The sequence below is a fragment of the Cyprinodon variegatus genome, unplaced genomic scaffold, assembly GCF_000732505.1.
Source record: "Cyprinodon variegatus isolate N-32 unplaced genomic scaffold, C_variegatus-1.0 Scaffold463, whole genome shotgun sequence".
In the NCBI taxonomy this organism is placed as follows: Eukaryota; Metazoa; Chordata; class Actinopteri; order Cyprinodontiformes; family Cyprinodontidae; genus Cyprinodon; species Cyprinodon variegatus.
Window position 1 is genome coordinate 550997 of NW_015150916.1, and position 15047 is coordinate 566043.

A 15047-nucleotide genomic window follows, 5' to 3' on the forward strand; every position below is an offset into this window, starting at 1 on the left:
ATAGATAGATAGATAGATAGATAGATAGATAGATAGATAGATATATATATATAAGTGATCATATGACCATTCCTTGAGTGATACGCCATTAGATCAAGTGAGTAGAAAGGAGATAAAACTGTTAAGATTAGAACATTTCTTAAATTTATTCTGGCCTATGAATCCAGACTGGAGTCTTGGCAGTGTGATCTTTTAATGCAGATACTTTTACAGCTTTGGATCTGTGTGAATATATTTTTTTTTCTTTTTACCCTAAACCATTTTAATCTCCCCAAGTGCATTTTGTTGTGTGCATTTCATTTGCAGTGTTTTTTTTTTAATATAAATTAATTCAGTAACTCTGCAAAGTTCCCCTCTCCTTTAAAATACCTGTAGGAATGTTGCTGATTCAGACAGAAAACATTGCTTCTTCTCTGGAATTAATATATATTTGCATTTAGTGTATTCTGCTAATTAGATATCAATTGTAGAGATGGGCATTTAAAAATGAAAACCAGTGGCTGCATACAGCTTAAATTTAAACACACAGGCTAATGGGACGTGTTTTGTATCGGATTGATTTGTATCAAAGTTTGTCATATTTATATATATCGGCCTACCGATTTATCGGTTGGGCTCTAGTATTCACTAAAAGTGATCTAACCTGTTAAATTTTGATTTTTACAGCAGGATTACTGGTTAATGTTTGGAAATATATTTACAGTCTCTTATTCATCCAACATCATTGAGCTCAAGAAACGTCATAGCCCTCTTCCAGAGCAGCTTCAGACGAGGACAAATTACATTAACTAACATGCATTCATTAAACTGTTCAACCTTGTTGTAATCTCTAAGTGTAATATGTTTTAAAATGTATGCACTGGTTCATCTTCCTGTAGACTGGGAGAAGTAAAAGCTCTCCTCAACAAAACAAAACTAACTCACCAAAACAAAACTAAATAGTTTCTTAAGCATAGAAAAAAACTATTATCTATGATTTTTTTAAATAGGATTTATTGAATGAATGATGAAAAGTTGATGCAAACTCAGAGAAAAAGAGTAGGTCTGAAAACAAACACTTTACTTGACTTTACCCCCTAGTTTGCACAATAGGCTGACGATCCATGAGCTACATCCTTGTTTATATTCTTCGAGGATGATGTTTTTTCACTGTGACGCTTCTGCTGGTTTAGCAACTGTTAACTGGAAAAATCTGGAAAATCAAAGGTATTGCTGTATTTCATGCAGGGCAACAGGCAAAGTCAAGTAATCGTGTAACAGATTGGAGTTCAATTGAATTAAGTTCAATTCAAAACATACTTTGTTGTGGAAAATCAACTTTTTTTTTTCAGGGGTTCTTTTAGATGTTGATAGCCTTAGGAAGGAATGTTTTTCTGTAGTGGTCTTTCTTGCACTGGATCCAGAGAGGTGTTTGACTACAGACACTCTGTTGTTGTCTAACTGTCTTAATTTTATGACCATTTTTTTCTTCCTGGAATCCTCTACAGAAGTTCTTGTTGAGTTCAAATGAGAAGGTGTGAAACTGTTCTACTGCTACATGTATTAAGATCCAATTATTTCATACGTTATACTAGTTAATGTTATACTCCAAAAAGCCAAAAAATAGGTCCTGAAAAACCCTTGTATGTATGTATTGCCAACATGTAGCCGATCTGTGCCTATAAACCACCATCTACACTAATCATGATAAACAAGCTCAAGTGGTTTTGGCAGTACTATTCATTAAACTAAATATGCTATGGCTGGCATAGACATTTATGTCACAGAAAGTTGATTTCTTTGTGTGCAGGTGTTTCAGAGTGCTCAGGAGCTTCTGCATGGCTATCTGGTTCACCCGGAGATCCAGGCTCAGATGTTTGCATACCTCTTCTTCTTCTCCAACGTGTCCCTATTTAACCAGTTAATGGACAAAGGTAAGAGAAACAGATATCCTCCACAGTCCCACCCTCGTCCCACTTTCCTGTTCATTAGACATCCCTCACTTGTGCGCTCAATCATTTAGTGTATGAGTGAGTATATGTGCCCTCTTGTCCTTGTCAGCATTTTGACAGGGACTAATACAGATTTGTCCTCTGTGCCCTTCTCCTATCTGCATTCTGTTCCCCCCTCCTCCTCAGCTTCCTCCTCCTTTCCATCTGGCCATCAGGGAGTTTGACAAAGAAGAGCAGAGGTGGAGTTAGATCGAGGCGAGTGTAAAAAGGGCAGGGTGCAGTGTGAGGGGATGGAATGTAGCTGAGTTGTCATGATGACCTTGCTAATTGTGCATTACTGGGTCTAAATACAGAAAGCAGTAATTTGCCGCCAGTGATTTCCAACATTTCCAGCCAGCTCACCTCATCTTTTGTCACGCACACATGAATGCACTGTGAATTCTGCCATACATCTTCATTAACTAGTGAAGACAAGAAAGATCACATCTCTGGCAAAGAGAGAAGGAGAAATACTTCTGCGTAGTGAGCCACACCACCCTCCATCTCATCCCCAAATCCATTTCCTCTCTTTCCCTTTGTCTGGCTGCCTTTTTGCCTTCAGCCATCCCTCCTTCTTACCCCCCTTTTGTCACTCATTGATATTTTGCTGCTGATGGTGTCCATGGAAACAAGGGAATGAGTTTGTAGCAGGTATTGCTGACGTTTGCACCAGGCGCTCCACAAGGCTAACACGATAGCTTATACTTTTAAAAACACAGCTTTCATCATATGACAGCCAGATCAAAGCAGGAAGCATTGTTTAGTGTTATAGATTTATTTCACTTACATTTGCAAACATGCGTAAAAGACCCATTAAAAAGCATTATCACACCTTGGTAGAGGCTGTGGGATGTCTCGTTTCTTTGAGGTCCTTCATCCTTACATAGATTACTGTACAACCAGACATAAGCCTATTACTTAGGGAGGGGCTCTCTGTGTGTGCATCCAGAACATATGGTAGAATATTGAAAGAGTAATGTGTGCGCAGTCAGCAGATTATGCTTCTAGTTCTTCCATTGTCTGCCTGAAGATTTTTCTGTTGTATGCAACTTTTGCACAGACATGTTACGAGGAAGTTTCCAGTTGGTTCATTTATTGGTGCCTCTTGTTTAATAAAAGAAAATCACAAAATGGTTACAGAAATAACTTGAATCTGACAAAAGTCAAGAAAAATAGAAAAGTTACACATTTCTCTCTAAAATTGCTTGATGGTTTTTAGGTTTTATGGTACCCTGCAGAGATTTAAGATACTAGGTTGAAGCAAATCAGCCCTAGATCATAACGGAGGCTCCTTTATGTTTCACAGTAGGGAAAATGATCTTTTATTGATAGGCTCCAGTTTTTTTTGGCTCTAAACTTGGAGCTGATGTGCCTTTTAACAATATTCCACGTTTGTCTAATCTGTCCAAAGGATATTCTACCAGAAGCTTTGTGGCTTGTCAACTTGTAGTATGGCAAATTCCAGACTGGCTTTTCTATATGTTTTCAACAATGTCTCCCATTAAGTCCACTGTGGCTTAAAACAATGACTGGTGGTGCAATCTGACTCTCGATGTTCCTTGAGCTTGAAGTTCACCTTTTATCTCTTTCGAAGTTCTCCTGGGCTCTTCTGTTACCATTTTTTTTTCTGTCTCTTTGATTTGTCATCAGTGTTCTTCCTGTTACCAAACCCAGAAGGTTGGCTATGATCCCATGGATCGTAAAGTTCGGAATAATATGAGCAGCTGTACTCACAGGAACATCAAGCTCCTCATAAAGGCTCTTATAGTCGTTACCTTTAACATGCTTGTCTATTTGTTTCTTTCTAATCTCTTGAGATAACTCTTCCTTTGCTTCATGTGGACCGTGTTGATTGTGGTTTGCACCATGTCACCAAACTGAACATTGACTACCTCTAGCCCTATGTGCAGGAATACTGACTGATTGCAAGATTGTAGACACAGTGATACTAATTAGTGGACACACCTTGATTTAGTGTGTCTCTTTGGTCACATTGTTTTAAGTCATTTCTAGATCCATCGTTTTTGTCCAGGTCTGTTTCATGGTTTTGTTTTAAATCCTATCATTTGTTCATTTTCAGGGATTTTTGTATCGGTTATTAACATAGTCAGATTGAAGTTATATCAGTGACCGTTGTTGGTTTTCTTTCGACAAATGAGGGGTACCCACAATTTTGTCCATGTGTGTATGTAATATTCCTGATTCTCCTTCCTTGACTGATTATGATTCATTTATTTATATAACACCATTTCACAATAAATCTTTGTTTTACGGTAACCTGGCAGTAGCCAGATTGATATGTGTAGAACTGAGTTGAGTTCAGTCCATCATGAAGAATGAAGTCTACCAACTTTTAGGGAATACCTAAAGTCACCCCAACATGCTTTCATTTTGTTTTCATGTTTCAATGACATAACTGCTACAGGCAAACATCAAACTCAAGATTACCATCATACTTTACATACAGAATATATATTTTACCTAAACACATTATGTATTTTATGTACATCTAAACAGATTATCTCATAACAGCTTGATGGTCAGACATTAGATTTGTAAGCTAATGGTAATCAGACAGCCCAGTGGCACCTCCGTACTGCAGCATTGCTTCCTTTGCCCCCCTATTTATTAATTTACCATTTGTAATGGTATAACAGGTTAAGGATTACACTGAGGAATTGCACGGAAGTCTTGGGCATTGTATTCAAAAGGCAAATATCTGAATGTGTCTAATGCTTTACTGAAGAGACACAGAACACCAATAATATGATAAAGTATGTTGATGTGTCCATCCTGGAGAGAAATATCAGCTATGCTGCTGCTATCAACACCGTTGTTTAAAGATGTTGGAGATCGGCCTGTTTTTCAGTGAAGTCCTGTTTCTCTGACTGAGTGGCTGGATGTGCTCTCTTCGTCTTAAGAAAGTTGAGCTCGCCTGCCTGGCTGTGTGTTTCCTGGATGGGGCCGCCTGTGGAGCTGGTTTACAGTTGCCTTTTGTATCTCTGCTTGTTACTGTATGTCTGCTTCTGTCTCCTTGAACCCCAGTGGGCCTCAGCAGATGGCCGCTCACACTGAGCCTGGTTCTCCTGGAGCTTTCTTCTGTTAAAAGGAAGTTTTTCCTCTCGACTGTCACTACAAGCATGCTTGGTGTGAGGAATTGCCTTCGAGTCAACGAGTCGTTGCAATAAGCTGGTTTTCCTTAGATAGAAAACTTTGATTCCAAAATAGTTAAAAAGTTACAACTTTTAATCAATCTGACTGTGTGATCTGGTTGAATCGTCTCTGTAAAGTGCCTTGAGATGACACGAGATGTAAATTGGTGCTATATAAATAAACTGAATGGAAATTAATTAGAGTTTAATTGTCGTTCAATGGTTCATCATTGACATTTTTGTACATTTTTGGGTGGGTTACTCCATCAGCAAAGGACTCTGTAAATATATAACAAGGTACCATACTTTTTTTTCCCTCTTTTTTTAATGATATAAAAACATTATGTGAATCTAGTGTATTTTACATAAATTCTAAACTAAACAGAATCATTGTAACATGGTGACCTAACCAGCTGGAACCTTATCAAAAGATTCAGTAATACTCTAGAATAAGCCCAGTGTGTCTGTTATGGGCCACAGAGCTAACTGACTGCTTGGGGCAAAAACTGTTATTCAACAAACTTAAATTCATGCTCCCTTTAAATAAAAGAATTCTGCTCCAGTTCTGACCTGCATTCATAGTCCTAAGCACTCAAGCATCAGCACCCCCTCTCTGTTTAGTGTGACCAGAAATTCTTAGCTTTCTATGCAATAGTTATGTAAGCTGTAACAGCAAAGAAAGCAAACAGCTAAAAATATCAGTTTTCTTCACATAATCAGTTTGTTGACCAGTTTGGATTTAACTGTGCATAGTGGCTAACCTGTCACGAGCTAGATTTATACCGTGTAGAATTCAAATTGAACTACACATATCCATATGGAAAGCCTCCTTTTGAAAGTGTTTGCAAAAGGGAGAGACATTCAGTACAATTCTTCTAGCTGATTGGATGAATAAAGTGACCCAGGCCTCCATTTGTTCTTTAAGCCAATCACAGCAGTAGTAGCAGCAGTATCATATCACATTCTAGATTTATTTTACAACTAGAAGAGTTAACTGATAAATTGAGCTCTTACTAATCTGGTTGGGAGGAACCAGCAACCATTTCCCATCCAAAAAGGTAAAAATTTCATACTTTTGCTTGTTTTTCCAAAAGAAATGCAGTATATTCCAGCTAAAAGTGGCGCAGCCATCTTTGATCCGCATCGGCTTTCCGCCTATGTTTAACAAGTTGACGTCATACACGTCACTGCATTTCATTGGTCCGACCCATTTCTGTATCGAGGCTGATGCATCTTTTGACTTCTGGCAAGATCTATTTTCAGGGGTTTGTAAATTAACAAATTTCACGACAATTTATGTTTTTCTTGCAAGGTAACATAATCGGTAGAATGCATTATTCATAGGATACCATCTGTGACACTACCTCTTCATATTCAATATGTTTGTCTGCAGTCAATATTCTGACAACAACATGCTTTTCCTACCCTAATCATAAAAAATTCACTTTATCCTAATGCTACACATTTAATGGTTGGATGGAAATCCAACCTATTGCAATGTACTTTGTTGTTCATTTAGCTCGGGCACTGAGGAAAAACTTGCAAGAAAGTTTGGCATAAGCGGTTTGGTTTGGTTTATTTTATTGTATTATGTATTTATGTTTATTATAACAAAATTCCAATAAAATTTAGCAGATATTCTATTCTGAGAAATGATATATAATGATTAAAAACCACAGTAAAACTGAATATTTTCAAAGAAGTCAGTAAAGTTGTTTTAAGCTTGTGGTTCATGCTATGACCAGGTCATGATTAGTGCTGTGTGTCCCAGTCCTGGGTTGTTTCTTCCTTTGAAACCAAGACTCTAACAGTACAAGATTCTTTAGGAATAAACGGTTTGAGATGGTGACACTGTTTTAGGGCGTGAGGAGTAATTCATCCCTGCTCACTTATCTACTTTCATAACTTAAATTTACTTTTAGTATACGTTATCAGCTTTAGGGAAGACAACAAAGCTCACTCCGTTCTTTTTACATGTTGACAACAACAAAAACACATTAATTTTTTTGAAAACTTTATGGGAATGTAATTATTGTTTGTTTAATTCTTGCTCTGAAACCTGATGAAATTTGCCCTTGAAGTACTCATTCACTAAAACAGGCTTAGCTGTCCTGAAGTGCTCAAAATGGATTGCCAATAATTTGCTGGCTGGCTCCATACCATCCGTGACTAAAGCACATTACTGAACTACTTTTACAATATATTTCATCTTGCTGTTATAGTTATGTTGTTGTTGGTGGTTTTTTTTTGTTTTTTTTTGCAATTATATTGCAAATGCTATTAATTGTTGAGCCCTAGCAGCCTCCCTTCTGTCAGTGAGCCCCAGGGCAGCTGTGGCTACAATGTAGCTTGTCATCATCAGTGTGTGTGAGTGTGTGTGCATGAATGACTGAATGTAGCGTAAAGTGCTTTGGCCAAGTCCTCTGACTTGAAAAAGCACCATATAAGTACAGGCCATTTACCCTTTTTCAGCTTTTACCAAGACTGCAAGTTTTCCTAAAGGGAGGGGAACCATCTGTCATTCAGCTTTACAGTGATGAGCTCAGATAACTTAAATATGTATTTTATAGAGTGTGAACACTCAGCCTGCCATAGCGAAAAACTCTTAAAGACGCCATATAAGTAATAGTATTTATTGTTAACCTGTAAAACTCTTTATAAAACTATGCCTAATGCATTGATGGTAAAGCCTATGTTAATAAAAATGTAAGAGTCTGATGTATCTCCTCAGTGTTTCCATATATAGAAGAGATGGAGAGGAAAAGACTCCTATCCTTTGAAGAGCTATAATTACCATGGTCTATTAAACTGTTTTGTCTGTAATTAGTTTAGATGAGGACAGATGTTACCAGATGTCTTTCTAATAAAAGTTCAGAAACCTGCTACATTCATGTATGTCCAAAATAGGTTGTTTTAACTAAGTAGCTGCACTTCAAGTAATATAAATTACTGAACAAGTTTTTTTGGGGGGTTAAAATAACCCGTACATCAATCTGTCCATCCATCCAATCTATTCAATACGTCCAGTCCATCTATCCATCCACTATGCATTGTAGAGACATTGGGAGTCTTGCAACATTTTTGTATTGTTGTTGTAAAATTCTCTTAATTTTTCTTCCCACCGTGAGCTCCTACGAGTGCGCCTCATCAGATTGAACAAAAGATCTTAATTTGAGTTAACTGCATAAAGGATCCTCATAAACATGAGGCATTCCACCTGTGTGTAAGCGAGCATGCGTTAAGAAGATTAGCAAATCTACATAATTACGGCTTTGATAATGCCATATAGGCCTATGACTTCCCACGCTTGTCAGACAGTGTTCAGTCACAGAAATGGCATTAAACTTTACCAGTTTGGAGATCAAGGTTCTGGTGACTGAGAGGTGAGCAGAAAATTAAACGACAAGTAAAATAAAAATATTTTAAAAATTGCTTAATGATTTCTCATCATCCAACACAACACAGCATTTTATAAAATCTGCTTTTAATTAGGCCATTCACCAAAACATTTATTTGTTGACAGAATGTACTCATCATTTGTCCACCTTTGAACTTATCAACCAACAATTTGTTATTTCGTAATCAGAATGTCTAAAAATTTGTAGATCAAAGAAAATTAAAAATCAGTTGCAGAAGCTAAATCAGTACATCTCCATAACTTGGCAACACTTGGTAGCAACACTCTCCACTTCCTCCTGGGAGAACTTCAAGATAAACTGGGCCATAAGTTGCAAATATCGCCCTTCCAGTAAATGTGGGTCCTCTTTATGTTTTTTCCAAAGACGAACGTAATTGAATATCAGCAAAAGAAGGCACTGTTTCCTAATTGAATGCCACAATGACCCCAACCGCCTGGATAAAAGATCATGTCTAACCTAAAATGCAATAAGATAGAAGTTAGAAGATGTTTTGTGGGCCAACATCTGAAAATCCAGACCACTATGATAGTGGTTGGTCATCTGTATAACGTTGTGCTTCTGATGATTTCAGAAGCACATTAGATGAAGAAAGCTAAATGCAATTTGCGAAACTATTACACAAGATGCATGCATCTTACATGTTAGATTTAATGTTATCTCTTGGTTAGATTATCACAAAGCTTTCTCCCAGTTCTTTGATTGCATAAAAAAAGGAGGGACTGCCGGGGCAGGGATGCAGACTGGAGCTGGTTTGCTATGCAGTCAGCCGAGCTAGTCTGCGGTACCGCATTTATATTCTGCAGGCAGTTAGTGGGTGTTGTTACTGTTCACCTACTTCAGTCAGAACATAATTAAAGATTTATGTCGGTATTTTCGTGAAAGAAAACACAGTAAGACATACATTCACATAAGCGCACAGTGTGTGTTTGATCATGCTTTTCTCTGACACAGGATTTGCCATACTGTTGTAAATAACCTACCAATGAGACCAGTGCGTGTGTTTTTGTGTGCACAGGTCCAGCCCGGGGTTGGTTCCAGCGCTCCAAGGCACTGCAGATTCAGGCGTGTTTGCGAATGGTCATGGAGTGGGCAACAAAATCTGGTCTTGGACATCTGGCTGAAAAGTTCTTCACCAAACTCAACAGTACTGTCGCTATAGTGGCTATGCCCCCACAGCAGCTCACTCAGGTGACCAACACAAACATACCTACTGTACGTCGATGTATCACTTTTATTCCTAAACAAGTCAGCATCATTATGGGAATTTCACTTCTATTCTTTGAAGTCCACCAAAAGTTTTACTAACAATTATCTGCTATGGTCGCTTCATTTAGTTTTTTTTCCTTTGCTTCATCTACAGTTGAGTTGGAGAGTGTTGTCCAGTGAGCACCCATCTCTGAAACCAGTCCAGCTCCACAGGATTCTAACACAGTACCAGCTTACAGCAGAGATAGGCCCTGTCCCTGTATGGCAGCCCAGTAGTGAGGATGAAGCCTATATATACAGATCAGGTGTGTGGATTGAATAATGAATGACATAAAACCACCTTTTGTGCATGTTTCTTCTAGTATGTCAGTGATTTATCTTTGATGACAAGCTTCAGGTCTTTCATTTAGGAAGACCAACTTGCTATCATCCAAATCTTTAACTCCTTTAATCAGATTCAAGTTTGAACTTTGGTCCTCTTCATAAATTTCTTAAATCAGTTTTGGTCAGAACAAAGATTATAGTAAGAATAATTACAAACATTGTAGTAAATAATGATTACCTTAAAGCTAAATTTATCAGTGTTATGGATTATTTAGAGCTTGACACTATAAAATCATCTGTGTGATCAGTTGACCTCCTGGAGAGCTTCGAGAACCACCCGCCAATCGTCCTGCCGAGCTCAGGGTTCCGAGTGGACCTGGACAGCGAGTGTGTGGAGGATAGCATCTACAGACAGCTGCTCTACGTCCGTCACTACCTGTGGGGGCTGCGGACCAAGCCTCAAACTCACACCAGTGCTCCCTGTGTGCAAACACAGTCCAATGGAACCAATACAGCCGATTGGCCCGACGTTCAGGTCAGAAAAAAAAATTCACGGGTTACGCACGCCTCACACTAATCCACGTCATGTGGCTCAGCAGCTGCGGTTCTTGAAATTCTTCATAATCCCACAACTAAAAGACAAAACCTTCTACTCCGGCCAACCCTGACTCACTCACACAAACCGAGACACGATTAAATCATAGTTAATCTGATTAGCCTTCAGGATGTCTAATTAGTGGGAATGGCTGACTAGCCCATAATCTTCAGTGTTACGGCACCCTAATATTTACACACAAGAGACCCACATAGTCACAGATATACCAGGGGGAAGCTTTCTAAATAAAAAGATTATAAATTGAAACTAATCATATCAACTGACAGCTTAGTTTTAGAAACAACGTGAGCTCTGCATCAGTGTTAAGACCTGAAACTCAATTGCATCCGTCATTCTATTAACTTTGTCCTCTAAAGTCTTTCATTCTCTTCACAACACAGAGGGAGCTGCTTCCTCCAGCCCACAGCAGCCCCCGGTCTGGGGGGGCTGGGGACGAGGTGACCGCAGAGGAGAGAGGACGAGACAGACCCCCGGGCCAGCCACAAACCCACAGCCTCAGAAGGAACGGGACCATTCACCATCCTCGGACAGCAAATCCAGACACATCCTGCCTCCTGACCCCACCCAACACCCCCCTATACCCAGATGGTGGAGGGGGCGGAGTGCCTGGCCCCATCCTCAGCTCTAGCATTCAAGCCAACGGCTGCTCAGGCAGAATGATCGCAGAATGTAAAAAGACAAACGGACTCATCGCAAATGGACTTGAAGGTAAAATTACAGTGGCACATTTCCATTGAAAACTATTTACACCCCTGGAACAACTTTCTTCATTTTGCCATATAATGTTATGTATTTTATTGGAATGTAATGTTTTCCACCAATATAAAATACTACATTTTCAAGTGGAAGGAAAGGAAAAAAGGGTTTTCAAAACTTACAGATTATAAATAGTTACATTTGTCGAGACTTCCTGAGTTAGTATTTTGCAGAACCACCTTAAGCATTTATAAAGCTTTTAGCAATGGGAGTTTATTTCAATCAAGAATAAAACGTCTTAAGAAAAAAACCCTTTCAATCATTCGTCCTTTTCAAAAACATCAAACTCAGAGCATATGTAAAGCTGTTTTCTAGGTCTTGCTACAGATTGTAAAGATTTGATTAGACTTTCCTAGACTATTCTATCATCGATTGTCTCTGATGTTAACATTTCAATTGTAATAGGACATATAATTTTCTGTAGGTTATTGTCCTCCTGGAGTGTGAGACCCTGACTCAAGTCTTTAACACGTTTTCTGTTAAAGTTCTTGTTCATCCGTTCGTCCGTCCACCCATCCAAACAATTGGTTTGATCTAATTGACATGAAACCTGATCAGCTGACCACAGCATAATCCTGCCAACACCCTGTTACACAATAGTGAATGCGGTGCTCTGGTTGTTTAAGTGAGCAGCCATGTTTTGTAAGTAAGGAGTTGTGAATACTTCTTCCATGTCACATGATGAACTTAGCAAAGCTCCATTAGATGTTTAAAGTTTGTAACGTTGAATTGTCAATTCTGATTTATACTTCTCCACAACATTATCACTGCATGTTTTTTTTGGACCTTTAAGATTCAGTCATCTCTAGAGAAACTGAGGCCAGCTGTGTATGCAGTGAGATTAAAACACAAACAGGGAGGGACAAGAAGCTAAATTTATACATTGCTTATATTTCAGGTTTTATTTTGTAAAATATATTATTGAAACCTGTGTTTTATTTTCCTTCCACCTGAAGATTTTTCTCTTGTTTTTGTCCAAATGTTAAAGTCCCAATAAAACACATTAAAACTGTGGTGTATGGTAAACGATCAAGTCAAGTTACTAAGAGGAAGTTCAGCACAGTGTGTCCCTGAATAGCTGTTTGCTAACTTTATATTGCATTTTTTTTTTTCACACGTAGACATTACAGTAATGCCCTTTTTTTAATGCCAAGTGGGATCTGCGATTCTGAAAGAAACAGCTGTGATTAGAACAGTAATGTGATAAAAGCCATAATGGGTCTAATTTATGGCAAGAAGCTGAATGCTTCATAATAATGGATCTGAACATTTATATAGATTCTTTTAGTGGAATTTTGGTTCAAACATTTTTATAAGTTATAGCCTGAATATAAATTATATATATGATTATTAACTTAGATTAATCAATTTAACTATTCTATAACGTATATTCAATATTTTATGAATTAAATTAAAGCTAGATGACTTATGCGCATATAATGGGTCCAAGAAAACTAAAATGTAATCTAGATTCAGACACAGGGTTTGGGTCACCTGAGCTAGCTCTATAAAACACTTTCTATGAAGCCTCTGTATAATTTTGCTCTTTGACGATAAGTCAGTGCCTGATCACCTTTAAAATAAAATTAGTTTATTACCTGGAACTGAGCTGGAAAGATAAATCTGAACACATCAGATGAGATTCATTTCCATCGCTGCATTTGTGATATGTCTCCCTCTAGTGGCCAATAATGAGCAAATACACCTTGACTTTGATCTTATTCAAACTTAAGAAGTGTGGACCTGGTGGTTTCCCCAACAAAATAGAACATTTGTAACTTATGATGGGTAAAGTGATAAGCCAAGAAATAAGGTGCAGTATTATGACCACTGTCCTCAACAAACAAACAATTTATTAAGATATATTATGTTTCTGTCTGTTGTTAAACATATGGGTAAAAGATTATTAGATTCAGTATTTCTCTAAGATTTCTTGACTTTTATGTTCTGCACCTTACCCTGTAGTGTGATGTTGAGATCCTGATTTACATCACCAGCTGTTCTTCCAAATAACCCTTTAGTAAAGCAGGTTTATTATCAATGGCCCTTTCCTCACTCCATCTTCAAACCCAAAGCCTGGGCCCTAAACTTTATCCCATCCTCGTATTGATTTCAGCTGTGGTAACCTCTGCATGCTGTAGCACACCATGTGTGTGTGATCAGTGCAAAAGAAGAGACCTCTAGACTTGAAGCATGTTTGTGTTAGAGTAGTTCATCAGCTACACAGCTGCATGGTTGTCCTCTGTACAGTAGGATGTGTTATGTTTGTCCAACCCCACAGCAAACCCCTGTTTGTGTGTTTTTGTGCCTTTGGATGTTTGTATCCTCTGCAGGATGTATTAGTGGGTGTGAGTTTCCTTTCCCTGTCTCCTCCCCTGGCGCTCCCTCCCTTGCTGATGACTTATGTGTGGTGTTTGTAGTGGAACTCGACAAGGGACCCTACGGACTGGGAATGGGACTCATAGATGGCCTGGTAAGTTCCCTAACATAAGCTGTTCCCCCATGTTCAGGAATCCAATATCTGATCATTAAAACTTATCAAATTTTAGAACACTGTATCATTATAGTGTACAGTTGATTTTATAGCATGTTTACAGTTGAATCCCTTAGAAATGCTGCAGACCTTTCATGCAAAAAGTGAGCCAGTATAAATTTTTGGAGCACCTCAGAATCAAGTTTATTGTAGGTTTGCACTTACAAGGAATTTTACTTGGTGTTGATGATACAGACAAATTAGATATATATACAGAATACTGAATCTAAAGCTATATACAATATAAAACATACTATATACTATATACAATGTATAGTTATATACTATATACACAGTAGACTGTGCGTTAATGTAACTTATGAGGTCTGGAGATGCTACCTTGGTGTAGCTTGTAGGTCCTGAACGGGGAAGGGAGGGAGAGAAGCAGTGTCAGTGTTACAGGAGTCTCTGGGCCTTGTTGATAAGGCTGGTAGCAGATGGGAAGAAAAACAAGAGTGCACACCAACACACCAAGGCAGCCGTCCGCCGCGCCCTCTTAGAATTGATCAGGTGTGCAAAAACCCTTCAATTTATTTTTCTAATTGCAGTAGCTTAATTTTACAATAGAGAATAAAACAACTTCATAAAGGAAGCCAATTTATATTGAGATCTAACAAATGACCACAGCTTTAGTACCATTCTTTTTAATACAGCACAACCTATACTTTAAAATCTCAAAAAGTTCAACATCTTTTATACAAGATTAACATGCTTTATAAAGAGGCTTTGGAAGAAGGTTGACTTTTTCCACCTGGTGAATCAGGTCTGTTTTGGTCTGGTCTTAAGTTTCAGATCAGTGACACAGCAACTACTGATTTTGTTGTAGTTCCCTGGTTAAACTAGGTATTTGAAATATTACTTGATGCCACACAGTCTATCAAGGCTTTTATAATGTAGGAATACAGTCACAGCACTACAGTAAGCAATGCTGCCTTTCTATATAATTCTCCTTTTAACCCACCGGTCGCCAAAACATTCAGTCTTAATGTAATTAGACCAAAGCACAATTCACATTTAAACAGGATGGTAAAACATGGAAAGGTTTTTCCTAGCATGCGTCCCAAATAACTG

General features: G+C 38.2%; 1 protein-coding gene across 5 annotated transcripts in view; it reads left to right on the plus strand.

Annotated features, from left to right (window-relative positions):
• The window catches only part of radil (Ras association and DIL domains), a 49379-nt gene that overhangs the window by 32667 nt on the left and 1665 nt on the right, over positions 1-15047 (plus strand). For 2 of the 5 annotated variants that reach the window (XM_015389513.1, XM_015389516.1), the window contains 6 exons: positions 1790-1913; positions 9557-9753; positions 9902-10052; positions 10380-10606; positions 11068-11395; positions 13777-13916. In XM_015389513.1, coding sequence (XP_015244999.1) covers positions 1790-1913; positions 9557-9753; positions 9902-10052; positions 10380-10606; positions 11068-11395; positions 13777-13916 — 1167 coding nt within the window. The remainder of the gene's footprint in view (positions 1-1789; positions 1914-9556; positions 9754-9901; positions 10053-10379; positions 10607-11067; positions 11396-13776; positions 13917-15047) is intronic. The other 3 variants (XM_015389514.1, XM_015389517.1, XM_015389515.1) reach the window with 2 other exon arrangements.